The following is a 25,163-nucleotide window of genomic DNA, read 5'->3' as shown; positions in this document are numbered from 1 at the left end:
CAGCCACAGGCAACCCAGCGTCAACCGCCTCTGGCTTTAAAAGCTCCTTTCCAGTTAAAGAGCTGCGGCACTGACGCAAGGAACTGGCTTCGAGGGTACCGGACCGCTCCGCGCCCGCGCACCCAGTTCCCGCCTCCCTCGGGAGGACGTCCGTGCGTACGTGCGCGTGCCGCAACCGCCCTCCTTCAAACGCGCGACGCGAGGGCGGGGGAGCCGCGTGCGCGCGCGCTCTCGTTGGTTCGCTCTCTCGCTCGCTCTCGGCTACCGCTCTTGCTGCGGCTGCGGCTGGGGCTGGGGCTGGGGGCGGCGGCGGCGACGCGGGCGGCGGGCGGCGCGGGGCGGTCCGGCGGGTTCAAAGAGGAAAACATGGCGGAAAACAAAGGCGGCGGCGAGGCTGAGAGCGGCGGCGGGGGCAGCGGCAGCGCGCCGGTAACTGCTGGGGCCGCCGGGCCCGCGGCGCAGGAGGCGGAGCCGCCTCTCACCGCGGTGCTGGTGGAGGAGGAGGAGGAGGAAGGCGGCAGGGCCGGCGCTGAGGGCGGCGCGGCCGGGCCCGACGACGGGGGGGTGGCCGCGGCCTCCTCGGGCTCTGCCCAGGCTGCTTCATCCCCTGCGGCCTCAGTGGGCCCTGCAGTTCCCGGGGGCGCGGTATCGGCTCCGGCTCCAGCTCCAGCCTCGGCTCCCGCTCCGGGTCCCTCGGCGGGGCCGCCTCCTGGACCGCCAGCCTCGCTCCTGGACACCTGCGCCGTGTGTCAGCAGAGCTTGCAGAGCCGGCGTGAGGCGGAGCCCAAGCTGCTGCCCTGTCTTCACTCCTTCTGCCTGCGCTGCCTGCCGGAGCCGGAGCGCCAGCTCAGCGTGCCCATCCCGGGGGGCAGCAACGGCGACATCCAGCAAGGTGAGCCGGAGGCCCTGTCTGGCATCTGGGCCGCACAGGATTTGCGCAACCCTAGAGGAGCTGGGGACGGAGGTGCTGGGGCCTGGGGTTGCTCGGACAGGCGCGATCCCGAGGGGTCTCTCAGGTGAAAGACTCGCCCCTGGGACACTTTCCAGAGAAGCTGGACCGCAAGAGATAAGGGGAGCATGAAGGGAGGGGTGTCGGCTGCGAGAGGCTGGGGGAGGGGACGCTGGCTGCGAGGTTTGTGATGTGCGGAACCCGGCCGAGCGCTGGTTCTGGAGCTGGCAGACCTGTACAGTGAGAGAAGGGGAATTTGGGAAACACGTTGTGAGAAGCGTTTTGGCTGGAAGGGCCTGGGCCAGCGAGATGTTGAGGGAGTAGGTAAAAGGTAAGGGCAGTGAAGATGGATTGCTTTGGAGCGGGGGGACTTGGCCTGTTCGCAGATAGGAGAGAGGAGCACTATAGATTAAATGGAGGTGGATAAAATATGTTGGAGGGCTTGGGGTACAGAGAAGGCGCCTGACAGAAAATTGTAAGATGACATTGGGAAGGAGAAACTCGGAAAGTGGACTGCATAGTTAGGGAAAATCCTAAGGTTTGGGGATGAAGGAGAAATGAACTTTGAAGGAAATTGAGAGTTAGGGAAAGATGGGCATGAATTTGTTTTAGCTCATTGGACGTTAATGAGCCCCTAGTGTTGGGGCACTGTGCTAGGATTGAATAAAGTACTCAATGAAGACTTCATTCACAGTCTAACAGGGGAAACCTATATAACTTGCAGCAGTGGAGGAGGGTATTCAGTACAATGGTTGTGGCACAATAGAGGAAAGGTCAGGGAAACTTCACAGGAAAGGAAATCCATGAACAGGTTTCTTGAATGAGTACCTCACTGTGTTGGAGGGTATTCAGGGCACAGGGCACCCTTCTACATCCCTGGAACTAAAGAATGTGTAAGGTGATTGGTGGAAATTGGATTGGATTGATGGGCTGAATAAATAAAGGTTTCAAAGTCTCTTAAACTCTTGGAATCCAGGTGTGTTTTGAACTTTAGAATATTTTGGGATTTTTCTTTTTTCTGGCAAGGTCTCTTATGTGAGACTTTTATCAGGGTCTGAATTAACTGTATCAAACACGTTAATGTTTCTGCATTGAAACACATGAATGTCACACTAATGGGATAGACAATAAATAACCTCCCAGCACTCACAGTGGGTTCTGTTGCAAACTAAGGAAAAAAAAAAAAATAAAATTTCAAAGCTTTTGAATTTCGGAACTGTAGGTAAGGAATTGTGGAGCTGTACTAAAGGGCTTGGAATTCATCCTGTAGAGTGTATCCTGGACATTGTGGACTAAAGGATGTTCCTGGAGGGTTTTTATATCAAGAGGATAAATGGATCAGATTTCTGATCCAAAAGGATCACTTAGGGCACTTGAGGGATGAGGGAAGGCAAGGCTGGAGACAGGGAGACCAGTTAGGAGAATCCTGGCAGTAATCTAGGTAAGAAATTAACATTTGGAATGGGTAGTAAAGAAATGACATCAGGTATTACAGAATGAAGCATTTTGGTTTGGGGGAACGGTAGGGTTTGGAAATTTCCTTTGCCATCTCCTACACTTGGGCAGATGACCTTTTCTTAGCTTCAGTTTTCTCATTTGTGAAACGGAGGAAAAAAGTACATAACCTCATAGGGTTATTGAGAGAATGAAGTAAGATATAATGTGTAATTATATATACGTGGTAGTTACTAATGAAATGGTAGCTAGTGTATTAATAGTAGTAACTATTAGTAAGTGGCTATGGGAATGGAGGGACGGGGGGATTGTATTGAAATTAGTGTGAGGGAGACAAACATGTAGAATTCCACATTTTTTGTTTGGTGAATGGCAATGCTATTAATACGTATTCAGACGCTGAAGCAGGCTGGGATGAGGGTGAGGCCTGGGGTGGAGGGAGGATAAAATGTTTTCAGTTTGGGTTGTTTTGGGTTTCTAGCATTATTGGGACATGTAGGTAAGAATGTTAAGAATAAGGCTTTGGTTGTTGGAGAAGCTACTAATTGTTTATGGGTGTTTAGAGAATAACTGCTCATGGTCTGTGCACCCATGAGCATAGTAAGACCCATAGGATTCAGTGTTCCTGTGGGAACCTGGGTGAGGTAAGAGATTTAGAGGGAACCCAGAGATGCAGATTATGTTTGACTGATGTGGCTGAGGGACTGAGGTTATGAAATTGGCTATCTGAAATTTATGAAGGAGAGAGAATAATATGTAAATCCCCTCTTCATTTCTTTATCCTTTCTTTTTGAAGAAGGAGGAGTAAGTGGAAGGGACTAACCAAATACTGTCAATCTTAAGTGATACTGCTGTCAACGAATATTTAAAACAAATTGAGTCTGGAATCCACCATGTTTTTTATTTAAAAAAAATTTTTTTTGAGACAGTCTCGCTTGGTTGCTCAGGCTGCAGTGCAGTGGCTCGATCTCGGCTCACTGCAGCCTCTGCCTCCCAGATTCAAGCGATTCTTGTGCCTCAGCCACCCTAGTAGCTGAGATTACAGGCGCACACCACCATGCCTGGCTAATTTTTGTGTTTTTAGTAGAGACGGGGTTTTGCCATATTGGCCAGACTGGTCTTGAACTCCTGGCTTCAAATGATCTGCCTGTCTCAGCCTCCCAAAGTCCTGGGATTATAGGCATGAGCCACCGTGCCCAGCCATCCACTGTGTTTTTAGATAGTCTGGAAAGTAATTTGTCAGTATTAACCTCCTATATACCATTCTGCTTTGCTCTTTAAAAAGATCAAGCTGTGCTGGAAAGAACACTAGATTGGTTGTTGGGGACATAGTTCAGCTCCTTAACTGTTTTACGCTAAAGGAAATTCATACTGTTTTTGTCCTTCAGTTTACTTCTAAAATGTAGCTAATAGTCGTTTACTTATATCTCACTAAGGCAAATAATAAATGCGAAAACGCTTTGTAACTGAGAAATGATTCAACAATATAGGGTATTACTGATCAACCTCAGATATCATCTTCTCTGGTCTGGAGATCATAGCTAGTGGTTTTAATTCACCGTCTTTTCCAGTGATTTTGAAACAAAGATGAGTATAATGCCCTCCTTCCTAACTGGTGTTTTTCCTGTTTCTCTTAATACATTTATTCACACTGTCTGGCTGCTCTCTCTAGATCAACAGTTCTCAGAGTGTGGTTCCTGGACCAGCAGCATCAGCATCATCTGTGACCTTGTTAGGAATACAGATTCTTGGGCCCCATTCCAGACCTCCTGACCAGTAGTCTCATTTAACAAGCTCTCCAGGTGATTCTGATTCACGCTTAAGTTTGAGAACCACTGTGTTGAGTGAAGGGCTCCTCACTTCAAATGTCTCCTCAGAGTTTGACTTCTCATATTAAGTAGTCCTCCAGGTCGCTCTCTCATACATCATCTTTTTTTCTTTGTAGCACAGCTAAAATCCAAAATGTTTATTTTTGTTTACTTACCCATCTCATTTTGCACTAGGATATTGTAGACTGTTCAATAAGTTTTGAGTAAATAAGAATCACGAGAGCTTATTAAAATGCTAACTTGGGAGTTTCTTCAGAGACTGGTTTAGTTGATTTGGTGATGACTCCATGTGCCTGCATTTTTAACAGGTGCCCTGTGATTTTGATGCTTTTGGTACCACCACACTTTGAGGAAGATGGATTTAAATATTTTGAGGAGAAAGTATGATCTGTTTACCGTTGGAGTATTTGCATAATCAAAGTAGATAAATTAGTTAATATTGAATCTCAATAGTGAGCTTTTTAGAGTACTTTTGTGATTGTTTTGGGGGTGCTTTTTCAGGTTGAGGCAGAATAGCTATCATTAGTGGATATATATAATTTTATACTTTATCAATAAAAATACAGATTTGCTACTCAGGAGGCTGAGGCAGGAGGATCACTTGAGGCCAAGAGTTCAAGATCAGCCTGTGTAACATAGCAAGACCTTGTCTCTAAAAAAATTTTTTAAAAATAGGAATCATATTGATGCATCTGAACAAACTCTCAGATGAACTCTTGAAGGAGATGAGGCTACCTGTGAGATGGCACAATGATACAGCTAAAGAAATGAATTGGTATTAAGTTGCATTGGGTTCTGCTATTTTTTTTCTTTTTTTCCGAGACAGAGTTTTGCTCTAGTCGCCCAGGCTGGAGTACAGTGGCATGATTTTGGCTCACTGCAACCTCCGCCTCCTGGGTTCAAGTGATTCTCCTGCCTCAGCCTCCCCAGTAGCTGACATTGTAGGTGCCTGCCACCATGCCCACCTATTCTTTTGTATTTTTAGTAGAGACAGGATCTTGCCATGTAGGCCAGGCTGGCCTCGAACTCCTGACCTCCAGTGATCCGCCCGTCTTGGCCTCCCAAAGTGCTGGGATTGTAGGCGTGAGGGCACCGCCTGGCCTGGGTTCTGCTATTAATTAGCTATGTAACCCTTGGACAAGGAACCTAGGAAGTCTCTCCAGGTCTTTTGCACTGTGAAGAGGCTGAGTTCCTATCCTGTTAGGTTCTATGATTCTATTGTCTTTTATGCTAACATTCTGTATGTATGTACGTTTAATGTCCTTATAGTTTGTGGGGAGTAATAGAGGAATCACCATGGAAAAATCATTCTGTTACTGAATTCTTCAACTTACTATGGGCTGGGCACAGTGGCTCATGCCTGTGATCCCAGCACTTTGGGAAGCCGAAGCGGGCAGATCGCTTGAGGTTATGAGTTCGAGACCAGCCTGACCAATATGGCGAAACCTTGTCTCTACAGAAAGTACAAAAATTAGCCGTGCATGGTGGCGGGCGCCTGTAATCCCAGCTACTTGGGAGGCTGAGGCAGGAGAATCCCTTGAATCTAGGAGGCGTGGGTTGCAGTGAGCTGAGATCATGCCACTGCACTCCAGCCTGGGTGACAGAGTGAGACTCCATCTCAAAAACAAAACAAAACAAAACAAAAAAACTTACTATGAAAAGTCCGAGATGGCAACAGTCTTGTAAGTGGGAGGGAAAACCTCTTGAGTGTAGTGTGAAAAGCACTTCCTCATAGTGTTTCTGTTTATCACAGACCATGCTGAGCCACTCTGAGGAGTCTTCTGTTTGAGCCCTTGGAATTTGTTGTCCCTGGAGTGTGTATACTATATGACAGTTCTAGCCTCAGTGTGACTTAACTGGTTTGGGGACTTTTTAGGCTCTACTTTTTCTGACTGTCCTCTTCAACAGAAACAAGCTTGAGTGTTTGAATGATCATGTGGTATTACACCAACAACTAGTCATTAAAGATGTGTCCGAGATTGCTGAAATACTTCCTAACAACTTCTGTCTAGCATTGTGGTCAAACTACCTGAATTCGTTTTTGAGCTGTGCCATTTAGTACTGGAATGACCGTGGATGAGTCACTTAACATCTGTAAACCAGGAGTAATAATTATATCTATGTCATACAGTTTTTGTGAGAATTAAGAGAGTTAATGTGTTGCAAGGTGCATTTATTGGGAGCTTACATGGGAAGCCCCCAATAAATTGCAGTAGTGTGATTTCGGTAATTTTTCATTTGTCCCCCCATTGCCTTTGTGACTGTATCTCACAGTAAACAGAAAGAAGAGGCAGGGGGGTAAATTGTGGTTTTAAAGGCTTTTCTGACGTCTACTGATGTGTACGGCATGCATGATAAATCATTTGAGTTCCGAATCTTTCTAGTTACCTAGAACTTGTAAAAACTTATAAACTAATGTCCTAAATCCTAAGTCTTTATAATGTCTGGTATTTGTACATCAATAGCCCTAGTTAGGGGACTTTAATTACTTTTACTTTTCTCATAGATACTGCTCTCAGTGGGTCCTAAATGAGAATACCTTAAAGCAGTGATTCTCAAAGTGTGGTCCACAGAATGCTAGGGTGGGGGTTAAGGTAGTGACCATGTCACTGAGACCCTTTTAGAGGTGCACAAGTTTAAAACTATTTTCATAATTACATTAATTTAATATTTACCTTATTCACTCTGCTGACATTTATATTAACGGTGCAAAAGCAATGATGGATAAAACTGCCGTCACCTCTGCATGAATTAAGATGGTGAGTGACTCCATTTGGGAGGCCAAGGTGGGTGCATTGATTGAGTCCAGGAGTAGGAGACTAGTCTGGGCAACATGAGGAAACCCTGTCTCTACAAAAAATACAAAAAAAATTAAACAGGCGTGGTAGTGCATGCCTGTAGTCGCAGCTACTCAGGAGGCTGAAGTGGGAGAATCGCCTGAGTCAGGGAGTGTCGAGGCTGCAGCGAGCCATGATTGTGCCATTGTACTCCAGCCTGGGCAATGGCATGAGACCCTGTCTTTAAAAAAAAAAAAAAAAAAAAAAAAAAAAAAGGAAAGTGGCTCCAAGCCATACTAAAAGTCATTGCATATTTACTTTCACACACTTAGAGAAAAAACAAAAATAAACCTATTCATTGTCACTTAATATCCTTTATGAAACAGTAACAATTACTATATTAAATTTTGGTCTTTAAAACTCTGTGTGATGAAATGGGAAATGTGCCTAAAATGCTTCTGCTGCTTACGAAAGTGCAAGAAAAGTACTTGTGTAGTTTTTTGAGTTCCAAGCTGAATTTGCTTTTTTTTCATAGAAAACTATTTTTACTTGAAATAATGATTGACAAACTATGGTTTTTAGGCATGGGTATTTGGCAGCCATTTTCTCAAAAGTGAATGAATTGAGCCTGTCATTTCCAGGAAAAGAGCTGACATATGTTGCCAGTGATAAAAATCGAGATTTTAAATTAAAATTAGAAGTTTTGGAAAATTGGTGTTTGCTGCCATGAGCTGGTCAGTTTCTCAGTATTTAAAGACTTTTCCTGAAGAGATTGGTGGTGATATTAATAAACGTGCATTTTTTTGATACTGTGTAATGTCAACATTTCAAAGATCTGCGTAGCTTATTGCAATATATTCTAAATGACCAATGCATGATGTTAAGTGCAAAACAGAGCAATAATAAATAGATTGTATTTTATTTTATTATTTGAAATGGAGTCTTGCTTTGTTGCCCAAGCTGGAGTGCAGTGGCACAATCTTGGCTCCCTGCGACCTCCACCTCCTGGGCTCCTGGGTTCAAGCAGTTCTCCTACCTCAGCCTCCCAAGTAGCTGGGATTACAGGCACACGCCACCACGCCCAGCTAATTTTTGTATTTTTAGTAGAGATGGGGTTTCGCCATGTTGACCAGGCTGTTCTTGAACTCCTGACCTCAGTTGATCTGCCCACCTCAGCCTCCCAAAGTGTTGGTATTACAGGCATGAGCCACCGTGCCTGGCCAGTAAATAGATTTTAATGCAAGAGAGTAGTAAAGTTTATTGTTAAGGTTTGAGATGCCACATTGCAACTGATGTTTAAAAAATAAATATACTTCTTAAGTTTTTGTGTTGTATCAAATAAAAATATCCACACAGTGATCTGAAAAGGCTATTAAAATCTGCTTTTCCCGTTTCTTAGATACTTAGCTGTCTGAGGCCAGATTTTCTTTATATTCTTCAAAGAAACAAAGTATCAAAACATTAAATGCAGAAGCATATATCCAGCCATATTCTATTAAACCACATGTTAAAGAGATCTTTAAAATTTAGCACAATGACACTCTTTATTAATTTTTTTGTTTTAGGAAATACAGTTATTTCTGATTTTTAAAAATGTTGTTTAAACCTGTTGTGCTGGACATGGTGGCTCATGCCTATAATCCCAGCACTTTTGAAGGCTGAGGTGGGAGGATCACTTGAGCCCAGGAGTTCAAGACCAGCTTGGGCAATATAGTGAGACTCTGACTCCACAAAAAATAAAAAATTTATCCGAGTGTGGTGGTGTGCGCCTGTGGTTCCAGCTACTCAGGACGATGAGGTGGGAGGATCGCTTGAGTCCAGGAGGTTGAGGCTACAGTGAGCTGTGATCATGCCATTGCACTCCAGTCTGGGTGACAGAGTGAGACTGTCTCAGAAAACAAACAAAACTAGTAATAAAATAAATATCATTTTAACATTTTAAAATTTAAGATTCATTTTAATTCATTTTGTAATGAATTAAAATACATTTAAAACATATTTGATGGTCATACCCCATCTAAACAAAAGCTCTTTGTGTTCCTCAATAACTAAGACTATAAAAGAGGTCCTGAGACCAGAAAGTTTAAGCCCTGCTCTGTTAACGGACATTAAGAACATGATAATGTCTCAGAGTCTTTGGGCTAGTGGGAAGAATGTCAGATCATAAAATAATAGGTGGCAGATTTATACATTTGTAGTTTTGCATTTTGGAGTACCCGTAACAGTTCAGAAAAAGCTTCCCGTCAATAAAATGTAAAAATGAAGAAAGTACTTATTAACCGAAGTTAAACTTTTAAAAATAGCTCACTATAGATTTACTGATTTTTTTTTTCATGTTTATGGCTGTCTAAGCCAACTTCAGAGATTGCGCTCAGGATGATAGTTAAATTAACCTCTTGTCTCTGGCCACAAATTGCACCTCTATCCCTTGCCATTGGACTCAAGGGGAAGTGGGAAAAAGAACAAGGATGGATGAGCATAAATATACCATTTTTAGAAAAATATTTAAAGCCTATTCCCCAGTGATGAGTAAATGGCATGCACTGTATGGTACTAACGAGTACATTTGAATGCTTATTATTTGCTATTTATGTTCCTTTTGTGAATTATTTGTCCATGTGTTTTATGTTTTTCTTTAGATTGCTTACATTCTCTGTTTTGATTTACAAGAATTCTTGACAAATTCTGTATACTGATCCTTTGTTGATGATTTAGGTTGAAGATGTATTCTGAGCCTACGGCTTGGTGTGGTAGCCAACCTCTAAGATGGCCCCTTGTTCCTTTTCTCCTATTACTCACATCATTCTGTGGTTGCTGTCCAGTTGCTCAAGGCTGGTCTCCGTGACCAAGAGAATATATTAGAATTAATAGTGACTTCTGAGGCCAGGTCATTAAAGGCATATATACAACTTTTTCCTTGCTCTTTGGATCCCTCATTCTGGGTGAAAAACAGCTGCCATTCTGTGAAAGATACTCTAGTAGTCCTTTAAAGAGGCCATATGGAGAAAAATCGAGGTCTTCTGCAAAAACCCGGCACCAACTTGCCAGCCATGTGAAAGCCGCTTTTGAGGTAGATTCTCTATCCTAATCAAGCTTTCAGATGACTGCAGTCCTGGCTGACATCTTGACTGCAACCTTCTTAGAGGCACTAAGCCAGAACTGCCTGCCAAGTCCCTCCCAAATTCTTGTTTCAATAAAGCTGTGAGAATTATTGTTGTTTTAAGTTATTAGTTTTTGAGGTAATTTGTTACATAGCAATAGATAACGGATACACTTTTACTTTTTAGAGAGCTGTTTTTTCATGTTTTTATATTAATGTAGTTTTTTCTCCTTTTTTTTTTTTTTCTGCTATTCTTAGTAGCTTTATAATAAGCAGTAAGTTTTGTTCATTAAGGTAATTTCACTGCCCTCTCTACGTATACCTTGGTCATCTTCAAGATTATCTCAACTGGTCTTGACCCTTAGCTCCTTTTTTCTTTTTTTTAATTAAAAAATTTCTTTTTCCAAGACAAACCTTGGCCATTCACCTTTTGCTCACTCTTATACTAAAATGTATTATCTTGTGAAAGTTCATTTTAAAAACCTCTTAAGCAGTGTGTGGTGGTACCTGCCTATAGTGCCAACTACTCAGGAGGCTGAGGCAGGAGGATGACTTGAGCCTAGAGTTTGAAGCTATAATGTGCTATGATTGCACTTGGGAATAGCACCTGTACTCCAGCCTGGGCAACACAGAGAGATGCCACCATCTCTTTAAAAAAGAACAGAAAAACAAACCAAAAAAACCTGTCAGTGTTTTTGTTGGAATTGCTTTGAATATGTAAATCAATTTGGGAGAAAATGTCTTTATGGTGTCTGCCTATTTATAAACATGGTATGTCTCTGCATTTGCTTAAGTCTTCCATGCATGTTTTCGAGTGTATATTTTGAGACGGAGTCTCACTTTGTTGCCCAGGCTGTAGTGCAATGGTGTGATCTTGGCTTACTGTAATCTCTGACTCCCAGGTTCAAGCAGTTCTCCTGCTTCAGCCTCCCAAGTAGCTGGGATTACAGGTGCACGCCACCACGCCTGGCTCATTTTTGTATTTTTAGTAGAGACAGGGTTTCACCATGTTGGCCAGGCTGGTCTTGAACTTCTGAGCTCAAGTGACCTGCCTGCCTGGGCCTCCCAAAGTGCTGGGATTACAGGTGTGAGCCCCTGTGCCCGACCTATTTTTTAAATGTCTCAAGTATACTGATTTCATATTTATATTTGATAATTCCATCATCTGATGTTCTTGATGTCTTATTTTACTACTTTCTTCTGCCTGCTCTTGTTTGTTGTGGGTGGTGTCCTCCTGTATTTTATAGTTTTAGGCAGTGAGCCTGTTCACCAGGGCCTTATGAAATCTGCCAGACTGGTTTTAGGGAACAAACCTCCAAAGGGTGTTTTGCATTTGCTTCTGTCAGGTGCCATCAACACAGAAATTACTGAAGCAGACTTTTAGTTTACCGTATCTTAGTATTGTCAGATGTTGATTTAGTGTTTACCTTATAGGCTGGCTGTATTTAGAAATTCTTAGAATTACACACAGTGTGGGTGTGGGGGGAAAAAAAGGGGAAATTCTCAGGAGAAAATTTTTTTCCTTACCCCGAACCCAGGCAGTGACAGATTTCTTCATTTCCATGCTGTTGGTCAGATTTTTTTTTTTTTTAAATTTCACTATTCTTTGCTTATGCACCCTAATAACTGAGGTTGTAGTCGTTCAAGTCAGTTTTATGAAGATGAGTCTTGATCTAATTAATACATTACACAGGCCCTGGGCTCCCATGTCTTCCCCATTCTTTGTTTACTCCCTTGTTTGTACATTCTAAAGAAGAGTCACTAAGAGTATAGTTTCTGAGCCTTTGCATTTTTGAAGTTTTCTTTATTCTACTCTCTTTTTTTTTTTTTTTTTTGAGACGGAGTCTCGCTCTGTAGCCCAGGCTGGAGTGCAGTGGCCGGATCTCAGCTCACTGCAAGCTCCGCCTCCCGGGTTCACGCCATTCTCCGGCCTCAGCCTCCCGAGTAGCTGGGACTACAGGCGCCTGCCACCTCGCCCGGCTAGTTTTTTGTATTTCTTAGTAGAGATGGGGTTTCACCGTGTTAGCCAGGATGGTCTCGATCTCCTGACCTCGTGATCCGCCCGTCTCGGCCTCCCAAAGTGCTGGGATTACAGGCTTGAGCCACCGCGCCCGGCTCTACTCTCTTCTTAAATGATCGCTTGGCTGGATATGAAATTCTGGGTTAAAACTTTTTTCCTCAGAACTTTTAAGGCATATCTTTCAGTGTCTTAAATCAGTGTTGCTGATGCTACTGTAATTTTGCTCGTTTGTACAACCCTGGTTGGGTTTCGTTTGTTTATTTACCTCTTCTTGAGATCTTTTTATGTCTTGGATCTCTTCATCTATTCATCATTGTTTTGAAATACAGTGATGTGCTTCTATTGATTTTTTTTTCTAAAAGTTTCTAAAAATTCATTGTGCTTTTTCATTTAGTCTTGTAATCTTCATTTACAGTAAGATAACTTTGCATTTTTTTCAAAAGGTCCTTCCCCACCTCCCGCTCTTTTTGAACTATTACTGTTTGATGTTGGCTCTCCTAGGTTCATATTCTCCCCATCTTTTATAGTTTCCTTCCCTTTGTTTTCTTGCTCAGCTGACATTCTGAAAGATCTCCTTGTCCTTATCTCTAACCCTTTTATCCAATTTATTAATTACATTGTACATTTCTTTCTTTTCTTTTTTTTTTGAGATGGAGTCTCATTCTGTCACCCAGACTGGACGGCTCACTGCACCCTCTGCCTCCCTGGGTCAAGTGATTCTCGTGCCTCAGCCTCCTGAGTAGCTGGAACTACAGGCTCGTGCCACTGCGCCTGGCTAATTTTTTTGCATTTTTAGTAGAGACGAGGTTTCACCATGTTGGCCGGGCCACTCTCGAACTCCTGACCTCAGGTGATCCACCTGCCTTGGCCTCCCAGAGTGCTGGGATTACAGGCGTGAGCCACTGCGCCTGGCCTACATGGTACATTTCTAAGAGCTTCCTTGCTTAGGTTGTATTTTTATAAGATTCTATTCTTTTTCTGTGGACTTAGTATCTTCTTTCTCTGAGGATACAAATATTTTTCTTCCCTAGGCAAAATACCTATTTTACGTTATTTTTCATTTGACTTTTTACTTTTGAAACATTTCAGGTATACTGATTCCATATTTATATTTGATAATTGCATTATGTAACTTTTTTGTGTGTGTGAGACAGAATCTCAGTCCGTCGCCCAGACTGGAGTGCAGTGGTGCGATCTTGGCTCACTGCAACCTCCGTCTCCTGGATTCAAGTGATTCTTCTGCCTCAGCCTCTGTAGTAGCTGGAATTATAGACGTGCACCACTATGCCCAGCTATCATTATATAACGTTTTTGACATCTTATTTTACTGCTTGCTTCTGCCTACTCTTGTTTATCTTCTGTTCCCTTTATTATCTGTTTTACTTTCTGGTTTTTTTTTCTTTTGATCTTTGTGTTTCATAGGTTTCCCCAAGCAATAGATGATCCTTGGTTGTCTCGCCACTTGAATGAGGCAATACAGTTCTGATTGAAGATTCTGTGCTTGTGTGTGGGGCTTGTTAATTATTGGGCATTGCTTTAGATCAGGGATTGGCAAACTGGCCCATGAACTAAATACAACCAACTGCATGGTTTTGTATGACCCGTGAGCCAAGAATGATTTTTATATTTTAAATAGTTGGGAAAAAAGAATATTTTGTGACATATGAAAATTATTAGAGGCCGGGTGTGGTGGCTCACGCCTGTAATCCCAGCACTTTGGAAGGCCAAGGTGGGCAGGTCACTTGAGGTCAGGAGTTGGAGACCAACCTGACCAACGTGGTGAAACCTCATTTCTACTAAAAATACAAAAACGATTAGCTGGATATGGTGGCAGTTGCCTGTAATCTCAGCTGCTTGGGAGACTGAGGCAGGAAAATCTCTTGAACCTGGGAGGCAGAGGTTGCAGTGAGTCAAGATTGCGCTGTTGCACTCCAGCCTGGGGAATAAGAGCGAAAACTCTATCTCAAAGAAAAAGAAAAAAAAATTATTTTAAGTGTCAATTTGTGTTTAGAAATTTTTATTTGAACACAGCCATGTACATTCATTATTGTCCGTGACTACTTTCGTGCTGTAATGGGAAAACTGAGTAGTTGTGACAAAGATGTGTACTGCTTTTTGGTGCATTACAGATTGCAGTGATGCAGCTATAACTTGATAGGGATGTGTATGGCTGTAGCACAACATTTAAAATTTAAAAAAATTTTCCAAAAGATTGCATACCTATCATTTCAAAGAAGAGTGAACGGATTTTAAATGTCATGCTTTTACAGCAGAGTACATTTTGTTTTGAGTTAGATGGCAAAGCATGGTGTTTATTATGTACTTATACTGTAGCTGTGCTGAAAGAGTACAATGTTATGTTGACAACCCCAGACTAAGCACTGATTACATTATTCCCAACTCACAGGAAAGCAAAAATCAGAAATAAGAAAGTTTAAAATGGAATATCTGATCACAGCAGAATTTCTTTTTTTTTTTTTTTTTTTTTTTTTTTGAGACGGAGTCTCGCTCTGTTGCCCAGGCTAGAGTACAGTGGCCGGATCTCAGCTCACTGCAAGCTCCGCCTCCCGGGTTTATGCCATTCTCTTGCCTCAGCCTCCCGAGTAGCTGGGACTACAGGCGCCCGCCACCTTGCCCGGCTAGTTTTTTGTATTTTTTAGTGGAGACGGGGTTTCACCATGTTAGCCCATGTTAGGATGGTCTCGATCTCCTGACCTCGTGATCTGCCCGTCTCAGCCTCCCAAAGTGCTGGGATTACAGGCTTGAGCCACCGCGCCCGGCCCAGAATTTCTTTTTTGATACTGTCTTTTTTCCTAAACAACCTAAGATATTTACTGTGCCTTGTGATACCACATCCCACATTTTCGTTTGATGGGACATGTTAGGCATTGGTTATGAATCAGATTTCAAGCAGTGTGGTGTATACAGCCTGACCTGTTGTCCGCAATAGATTTGGAAGAATCAGAATTTACAGGATTCTACTTGTAACATCACAAATGACTGCCAGAATGCATTCCACAAATGAATTTTGTACCAGTCTGACCTGTCATCCATTTGTGGTTTATTAATAGAATGCTAAAATTCAAATTACACAACTCATTTCTTTTCCCATCACTGAGGGCTGGCTTAAATACTAACCCTCACAAAGTAAATACTTACGCAAAAAGCTAATGTCAGTCAAAAGATCCCCATCAGTTTTTTTGTCTGCAATAGGGTGGATATGAAGGTAAGGTATTGAGAATCATTTCACTGTATTACTGTGCTTATGAATCTGAAGTATTGAAAGTAGTAAGTCAGAGCACTGCATTTCGGCTGTCCTTCATATATTAAATTTTCTGCTTTGTGTTGAACATTACCTTCATATGTTGTGAGACATATAAAAGGGATATATGTAATGAACCTTAGACCCATTGAATCTCGCTGGAGAGGTAAGACATTATATTAAAGAACAGTATAATACATTTTATTATAAATTGGTAATAAATTTGATTTCAGTAAACCAGATGTTTATTGAAATATGGTTCAAAAGGAGATTAGTCATAGCTGAAATTTACTATTTCTTCTCTTAATGTTGGTTTGGAGGTGATTCCCTTTTTTTCATTTGTGTATGGTATGATTTTAGTCCTTATGCTTTTGGCTGTAATCTAGGCTGCTCTGGACATCCATCCGATTTTCTCTTCTCTGTTTTCCTTTCTCAGTATATATTGAATACTTTCAAAGTAGATTATCTGAATTAATAATGGCAGGAAAGAACTAGCTGTGGATAAGTTTATTTGAATGTGTGTAGGCTTCTGTTCCTTGTCTGTCAAATAACATAACTTCCAAGATAAAACTTTTCCATGTTATCTTATTTGCTTATAAAAATCTCTTAGAGGGAAGACTCATTCTATTTTGCGGAATGAAGTTTTGCCCAATTAAAAAGAATTATCTCAGGGTGATAATATTATCCTTGTTTCTTTTTTAAACAAATGAGGCCACCGAGGTAGTGTGGTAAAATTGTATCTAAATGTGGCTTTTCCATGTCCAGCTGATAGCACAGACTCAGATGCCTTCAGGAACTAGGTAAGTAACTAGTGTAAGACCTTGAGAGTAGTGAAACTTGCCTTTTTGCATTTAAAAAATATTCTGTTTTGGCAGGCATGGTGGCTCACACCTGTAATCCCAGCACTTTGGGCAGCCGAAGTGGGCGGATCCCTGAGGTCAGGAGTTCAAGACCAGTCTGGCCAACATGGTGAAACCCCGTCTCTACTAAACATACAAAAATTAGCCGGGTGTGGTGGCGTGTGCCTGTAGTTCCAGTTACCCGGGAGGCTGAGGCACGATAATCGCTTGAACCTGGGAGGTGGAGGTTGCCGTGAGCCGAGATGGTGTGCCATTGCACTCCAGCCTGGGCGAGAGAGTGAGACTGCCTAATAACAGCAACAACAACAACAACAACAACTGTATTTTGGCCAAATAATACCAGTTTTTGTCCTCACTTGGTAGAATCTGATTAGTCATTTTTAAGGTGGATGTAATTAATTTATAATTAGTTTGATTTCATAATTTTAAAAGTTAAGTTTATTTAAGTACTTAAGTAAACTAGCATTATAGTATAGTTTGCAGATCTGTGAGAACCGGTAAAGTCCAATATCTTTTTGTATGGCTATTGGCCTTTGAATATCATTTTTTGTAGTTGCCTGTTCGGGTTGTGCTTACATTTTCCCCTGTGGTTTGTCTACCTTTTTTCCAAATGCTTTTGTAGGGTTCTTTATATATTCCAATCATGACTGCTTTGTCAGATATATATCCGATTTTGTGGCTTGCCTAGCAATTGTGTTTTAAAATGTTGAATTTAGCTTTTGAGTACACAGTACTTTTGCACTGGTTCAAAAGTTAAATAAGTATACGAAGCTGGATAATGAGAAGCCTCCCTTGCACTCCTTATCCTCATCCAGTTCCTGTCTCCCCTAAGACATAACCTGTGTTAATACTTTATCTGTCCTCCCAGTATATCCAAGTGATACTGGACAATGGTGCCAAATCCATTCAGTGACAGAAAGATTGGGTATCTTCAAAAAATGACATTGGGCCAGGCATATTGGTTCATACCTGTAATCCCAGCACTTTGGGAGGCCGAGGCAGGAGGATCACTTGAGCCCTGAAGTTCAGGACTAGCTTGGGCAACATAGTGAGGCCCTGTCTGTAAATAAAATTTAAAAAAAATAAAATGGCCAGGTGCGGTGGCTCACACTTAAAATCCCAGCACTTTGGGAGGCCAAGGTGGGCGGATCACGAGGTCAGGAGATTGAGACCATCCTGGGTGGATCATGAGGTCAGGTGATCGAGACCATCCTGGCCAACCTGGTGAAACCCCGCCTCTACTAAAAATACAAAAATGAGCTGGGCGTGGTGGCGCATGCTTGTAATCCCAGCTATGTGGGAGGCTGAGGCAGGAGAATCGCTTGAATCCAGAAGGTGGAGGTTGCAGTGAGCCAAGATCGTGTCACTGTACTCCAGCCTGGTGACAGAGCAAGACTCCATCTCAAAATATATAAATAAATTTAAAAAGCCAGATATGGTTCACATCTATGGTCCCCAGGAAGTATTTGGGAGGTTGAGGCAGGATTGTTTGAACCTGGGGAGGTTGAGGCTGCATTGAGCCGTGATTGTGTAACTGCATTCCAGTGCACTGACAGAGCAAGACCGTGTCTCAAAACAGAAAAAGGATGTTGGTACAACCAATTTTCACATGCAGAGGAATAAAGTTGTACCCCTACTTCACACCATATGCAAAAGTTAACTCAAAATGTATCAACAGGCTGGGCATGGTGGCTTACCATGTAATCATAGCACTTTGGTGGGCTGAGGTGGGAGAATTGCTTGGGGCCAGGTGTTTGAGACCAGCTTGGGCAACATAGTGAGATCCTGTCTCTACAAAAACAAAACAAAAAGACAAGTAACAACCTAAATAAAGCATGAGCAACTAAAGAAAAAATAGTAAGTCGGACTTGATCAAAATGTAAAACTTTTGTACATCGATGGCCATTATTCAAAAAGTGAAAAGAAAACCTGCAGAATGGGAGAAAGTATTTGTAAGTCACATATTGGATAATAGTGACATATCCAGAATATATAAAGAACTCTTACAGCCTAATAATAAAGACAAATAACCCAATTAAAAATGGGCAAAAGATTTGAATAGACAGTTCCCCAAAGAAGATATGTATATATGGCCAATAAGCAAATGAAAAGATACACTAGATCATTTGTTATTAAGAGAAATGTAAACAAAACCACAAGGAAATACCACTTCACACCTGCTAGGATGGCTCTAGTTAAAAAACAACCAAGTGTTAGCAAGGATGTGGAGAAATTAGAGTCCTTCTGTATTGCTGGTGGAATGTAAAATGGTGCTGCCACTGTGGGAAACAGTTTGGTGGTTCCTCAGTTAAACATAAAATTAGCATGTGACCTAGCAAATCCATTCTTACATATCTGTGACCCAAAAGAATTGAACACTGGGACTCAAACAGATTCTTGCCAGTATTGATTGCAGCATTATTCGCAGTAGCCAAAAGGTGGAAATAATGTTAAGTGTTCAACAGATGAACTGATAAAATGTATATACATGTAATGGGATATTATTCGGTCCTGAAAAGGAATGGATTTCTGATACATGCTGCAATATGAGTAAACCTTGCAAACATAAGTGAAATAAGACAAACACAAGAGGGCAAATATATGATTACACTTATATGAAATGTCCAGAATAGGCACAGTCATAGAGACAGAAAGCAGACTAGAGGTTACCAAGGGCTTGCAGGGAGAACAGGGAGGGAATAGAGAGTTGTTTAGGATGGGAGTGGGGAAGGAATGGGCGTTTGTTGCTTAATGGATATAGTTTCTGTTGGGATGATAAAAGGTTTTGAAAATCATAGTGATGGTTGGATGGTTGCATGACATGTTGAATGTAGTTAATGCCATATAACATACCTAATAGTTGTATACTTGTATACATAATATACATACATAATAGTTCAAATGGCAGATTTTGTGTTATATGTATATACCACAATAACAATGTTAAAATATGTTAAAAATGTTTTTCCTCCTAGAGATTTTAAAATCATGTATTTTAAAGTACATTTTATTGCATTTAAAGAAAATTGATTCTCATTCATGGATTCTGTGTTTTAGAATTCACCTACACACTAAAATTTATTTGTAACCCCAATGTTAATAATTGCAGTGCTTTCACAGTTATTCCTTGACATGGGCAGAACAGCAAAAAATTTGACTCACCCAACTCACATTTTCCCAGCTGAGGTCAAACTGGGAGATGCTTTGCCTTCTTTCAGCGCTCATAGTGTAAATATGTGTCCTTGTTGTGGCCATGTTGTTCTCATCGTTGGGCGTTTTGTTGACTTCACTGCTTCAAATGGCCCTAAATGTAATAAAGCTAAAGTGCCCTGTAGTGTTCCTAAGTGCATGAAGGATGTGTGTGCTTTATGGAAAAAACACGTGTAAGATAAGCTTCATTCATATATGAGTTACAGTGTTTTGGCTTTGAATTTAGTGTTAATGAACCAGTAATACATTTTATTTATTTTTTTGAGACGGGGTCTTGCTCTGTCACCCAGACTGGAATGTAATGGCCCAGTTACGGCCTCCTGCAGTCTTTGCCTCCTGGTCTCAAGTGATCCTTTTACCTCAGCCTCCTAAGTAGCTGAGACTACAGGCCCATGCCACCACACCCAGCTAATTTTTTATATTTTTTGTGAAGACGGGGTTTCACCATGTTGCCCAGGTTCGTCTCGAACTCCTGGACTGAAGCTGTCTATCCACTTTAGCCTCCCAAAGTGCTGGAATTACAGGCTTGAGCCACTGCATCCAGCCCTCAGCAATATGTTTTAAAGTGACTTTAAACATAAATGCATATAAAAATGTTATGTATTGACTGATGAAAATTTTGTGACCAGAGGCTTGCAGGAACCTAATCCTGCATTTCCTCTAGGAGCAATAGTTTAGTTAATTTGTTAATTTATTGTTTACAGCAACTGTATAGAATATAACTACTCTAAATGATGAGAATCGACCCTATGTCAATGCAAATAAAATTATTTCTCTTATATAAATGGCAGCCTCAGGATCTTTCTCTGAAAAGTACATAGTTTCCTTGATTTTTGTTCTGAAGTCTGTTTGATCTTATATTAATATAGCCACTCATTAAAACTTAATTCACAAACAATATATTAGTAATTCACACATTTGAAGTGTATGGTTGAGAAGTTTTTAGTATATTCAGAGTTGTGTAACCATCACCATAATCAATTTTAGAGCATTTTTATTACTCCCAAAAGAAACCCTGTACCAATTAGCAGTTATTACTCACTTACTCTGCAAAGCATTCCCCCGGACTTAGGTATCCATTAATCTACTTTATTGTCTCTCTAGATTTGCCTATTCTGGACATTTCTTACAAATTGAAATATACAATGTGTGGTCTTATGTAGCTGACTTTTACCTTCATCTGTGCTGTAGCATGTATCAGTGCTTCATTCTTTTTTTAAATACTTTTTTAAAAAAATAGTCAAGTGCAGTAGTGATATGAGGAGAGAGTAAAGACTTAGATCTATAACTGACTGAACAATCTGTTGAGATAACTCACTACCTTCAAGTCAGCCAGTACTTCACTGTTTTTAGGCCTGAATAATATATTCTTTTATGGCTACACCACATTTTGTTTAACCATTCATTAGTAAATGGACACTTGAGTTGTTTCTCCTTTTTGGCTATTATGAACAGTGCTGCTATGAACACTTGTGGATAAATTTTTATGTGAACATATGTTTTCATTTCTCTTGGGTGTATACTTGAGAGTGCAGTTGCTGGGTTGTATGGTAACTTATATTTAATCTTTTGAGGATCTGCCAGCTGTTATCTGAAGTGACTTTAGCATTTTTCTTTGCTATCAGCAGTATGTATGAGGGTTCCAGTTTCTCTATAATGTTGCCAACGATCATTACCTATTTTATTATAGCTATCCTGGTGGGTGTGACATAGTATTTTATTGTGGTTTTGATTTGCATTTCTCTTGTGGCTAATGATGTTGAGCATCTTCTTTTGCACTTATTGACCATTAGTGTATCTTCTCTGATGAAATGTCTGTTCAGACTTTTGTCCATTATTTAATTAGGTTATTTGACATTTGAAAGTTGCAGTTCTTTGTGATAGTCTGGATGTTCTACCCTTTTTCTTAAATTTTTTTTCTTTCTTTCTTTTTTCTTTTATTTTCTTTGTCTATCTTCTTTTTTCTTTTTTTAAAGTGACAAGGCCTCACTGTGTTGCCCAGGCTGGTCTTGAACTTCTGGGCCCTAACAGTCTTCCTGCCTCGGCCTCCCAAAGTGCTGGGATTACAGGTGTGAGCCACCATGCCCAGCCCTGGGTGCTGCACCCTTATATCTGATTTAGTCATATCTTCTATTTGTGCGTTGTCTTTTACTTTCTTTCTGGAATTATTTGCAGGACGAAAGTTTTTTTGTGTGTGGAAAAATACATGTGACAAAATTTAACCATTTTACCCATTGTTAAGTGTGTTCATTGGTTTTAGTTATATTCACAGTGTTGGCAGCACAAAGTTTTTATTTTTTATTTGTTTTTCAAGACAGGGTCTTGCTCTGTTGCCCAGGCTGGAGGGCAGTGGTGCAATCATAGCTCACTGCAGCCTCAACCTTGTGGGCTCAGGTAATCGTCCCACCCTAGCCTCCCAAGTAGCTGGGACTACAGGTGCACCACTGCACCCAGCTAATTTTTTGATTTTTATTTTTCGTAGAGGCAGGGTTTTGCTGTGTTGCCCAGGCTGGTCTCAAACTCCTGGGTTCAAGTGATCTTCTTGCGTCAGCCCCCCAAAGTGCTGGGGTTAGAGGTGTGAACCACTGCACTTGGCCAAAAAAGTTTTGTGGTTTTATGAGGTCCAATTTGTATTTTGTGCTTTTGTTTTTGGCACCATATCTGAAAAATCATTTCGTAATCCAAGGTCATGAAGATGTATTCTTATGTTTTCTTTTAGGAGCTTTACAGTTTTAGGTTTTAGATTCAGATTCTGTGATAAAGTTGAGTTAATTTTTGTATGTGAAATTTGTGTGTGAGGTAGATCTAGTTTCATTCTTTAGCACAAGGATATCCATTGTCCCTGTATCATTTAGTGAAAAGACTGCTGTTTCTTCCATTTAATTGTCTTAGCAAGCTGTCTAAAATCAGTTGACTGGGTAAATGTGAGGGTGTTTTCCTGGACTTAATTTCATCCCATTGATCTGTATGTCCTTATGACAATAACAAATTGTTTTTTTTTTTCTTTTCCCCTAAACAAAAACAACAACAACAACAAAAAACAGGGTCTCACTCTGTCACCCAGGTTGTAGTTCAGTGGTGCACTCAGGGCTCACTGCAGCCTCCACCTCCAGCCTCCACCTCCTGGGCTCAGGTGATCCTCCCACCTCAGCTTCCCCAGCTGAGACTACAGATGTGTGTCTCACACCACTACAGATGTGTGGCTACACAACACCCAGCAATTTTTAAATTTTTTTGTAGAGGTGGGTTCTTGCTATGTTGCTGGGGTGGGTTGTTCTTTTTCAAGATAGTTTTGGCTCTTCTGGATTCCTTGAGTTTTAAAGAGACAGATTTTCCTCTGTTGCCCAGGTTGGAGAGCAGTGATGCGATCATAGCTCACTGCAGTCCTGACCTCCTGGACTCAAGCAGTTCTTTCACCTCAGCCTCCTAGTAGCTGGGACTGCAGCCACATGCCACCACGCCTGGCTAATTTTTAAATTTTTTGTAGAGATGGGTCTTGTATTGTTGCCCAGGCTGGTCTTGAACTTCTGGGCTCAAGTGATCCTCCAGCCTCGGCCTCTCAAAGTGCTGGGATTACAGGTGTGAGCCACTGTGCCTGGCCTCCATCTTCTTTTAATCTACTTATATCATTGTGTTTGAAGCTTCTTGTATTAATATATAGCATTACTGTTGGATTATGGTTTAAGTTTATCCACTCTTCTGGTCTTTCATTTAATTCACGTATTTAGGAGTATTTGAGGCATGTAGGTATATTTAAGGTAATTATTGATGTGTTATGGCTTAAATATGTTGTTGTTTTCTGTTTGTTTCCTTTGTTTCTCTTGCCTTTTGAGTTACCTGAAGTTCTTTTTAAGATTCCATCTTTATTTATGGTGCTTTTGTGTAGTTTATAGTTTTTTTGAAGTGCTTTGAATAGCTTGTAAGTGGTTGCTGTAAATATTGCAACATTTGTTTGTAACTTAAAGTCCTTGTATTGACATTTTACCATTTGGAGTGAAGTATAGAAGTTTTACTTCAGTTAGGTCCCTTTACTCTTCCTAGTTTTAAATGATTATCTTTAATTTTCTGTCTGTATAGCTGACCAGATAATATATGATCTTTTTTTATAAGCTCTCACATGATTTAAGAAATCCATAAGAAGAAGTCTATTATGTTTACTCTCATTTTTATCATTCCAGTGTTCTTTTCCAAAGATTCAGGGTTTCTTCTGTTAACATTTTTTTTCTGTTAGGACAAATTTCCTTTAACCATACATACTTTTAGGTGTATTAGTGACAAATTTTTATATATTTTTTTCATCTGAGAATATCTTTAGTTGTCCTTCATTCCTGAAGGATATTGGTTGAATATAGAATTTGCATTTCTGAGTTACTTTCTTTCAGTCTTTGAACATTTTCAGTCATTATTTGTTCAAGTAATTTTTTTTTTTTTTTTTTTTTTTTTTTTTTGAGATGGAGTCCTGCTCTGTTGCCCAGGCTGGTGTGCAATGGTGTGATCTTGGCTCACTTCAGCCTCCATTTCCTGGGTTCAAGTGATTCTCCTGCTTCAGCCTCCCAAGTAACTGGGACTACAAGCGTACGCCACCACATCCAGCTAATTTTTGTATTTTTAGTGAAGATGGGGTTTCACTGTGTTGGCCAGGCTGGTCTCGAACTTCTGACCTCAAGTGATCTGCCTGCCTCAGCTTTCTAAAGTTGAGCCAGTTTTTTTTTTTTTTTTTTTTTTTCTTTTTGGCCTGCATGGTTTTACATGAGAAATCCACTGTCATTTGAATAGATGTTCCTCAGCAAGTAATGTGGTCATTGTCTGCTTTCAATATTTTTTTCTTTATGTTTCAGAACTTTATGATGTATCTTGATGTGGATTTATTTGGGTTTTTCTTATTTAGCATTAACTCAGTTTTTTTTTATTTGTAGGTTTATGTCTTTTATCAAATTTGGGACATTTTCAGTCATTACTTGTTCAAGGAATTTTTTTTTTTTTTTTTTTTTTTTTTTTTGAGATGAAGTCCTGCTCTGTTGCCCAGGCTGGTGTGCAGTGGTGTGATCTTGGCTCACTTCAGCCTCCATTTCCTGGGTTCAAGTGATTCTCCTGCTTCAACCTCCCAAGTAACTGGGACTACAAGTGTACGCCACCACATCCAGCTAATTTTTGTATTTTTAGTAAAGATGGGGTTTCACTGTGTTGGCCAGGCTGGTCTCGAACTCCTGACCTCAAGTGATCCACCTGCCTTGGCCTCCCAAAGTGCTGGGTTACAGGTGTGAGCCACTGTAACTGGCTTGTTCAAGTAATTTTTAAATTTTATGTACTCACTCCTCTCCTTCTGGAACTCTGCAACTCTGGTGACAGCATTGTTAGCTAGCTTGTTTTTTATTGTTCCACAGGTTCTTGAGACTGAGTTCTGTTTTTCTTTTCTTTCTTTTTTTTTTTTGGTCTCTTGATTTTGCCTGAAGGTCAGTTATTCTGTTGCTTGTCGTCTTGTCTGTTGAGCCCATTTATCGAGTTTTACGTTTTTGGTTGTTGGTTTTTTTTGTTTTGTTTTATTTTTTGTTTTTTTAAGACAGGGTCTCACTGTGTTGCCCAGGCTGGAGTGCAGTGGTGTGATCTCGGTGCCACGACACCTACTAATTTTTGTATATTTTTTGGTAGAAGTGGGTTTCATCGTGTTGGTCAGGCTGGCCTTGAATTCCTGACCTCGAGT

The 25,163-nt window shown here is 40.9% G+C and overlaps 1 protein-coding gene across 3 annotated transcripts in view; it reads left to right on the top strand.

The window, feature by feature from the left end:
- Nucleotides 1-236: 236 nt before the first annotated feature.
- The window catches only part of TRIM33 (tripartite motif containing 33), a 119,645-nt gene continuing 94,718 nt past the window's right edge, over nucleotides 237-25,163 (top strand). For 2 of the 3 annotated variants that reach the window (XM_050778932.1, XM_050778926.1), the window contains exon 1: nucleotides 237-892. In XM_050778932.1, coding sequence (XP_050634889.1) covers nucleotides 367-892 — 526 coding nt within the window. In that variant the 5' untranslated portion in view covers nucleotides 237-366. The remainder of the gene's footprint in view (nucleotides 893-25,163) is intronic. The other variant, XM_050778942.1, reaches the window with a different exon arrangement.

This window comes from Macaca thibetana, chromosome 1 (assembly GCF_024542745.1).
Source record: "Macaca thibetana thibetana isolate TM-01 chromosome 1, ASM2454274v1, whole genome shotgun sequence".
Lineage (NCBI taxonomy): Eukaryota > Metazoa > Chordata > Mammalia > Primates > Cercopithecidae > Macaca > Macaca thibetana.
This window is presented reverse-complemented; position numbering and strand designations above follow the sequence as displayed.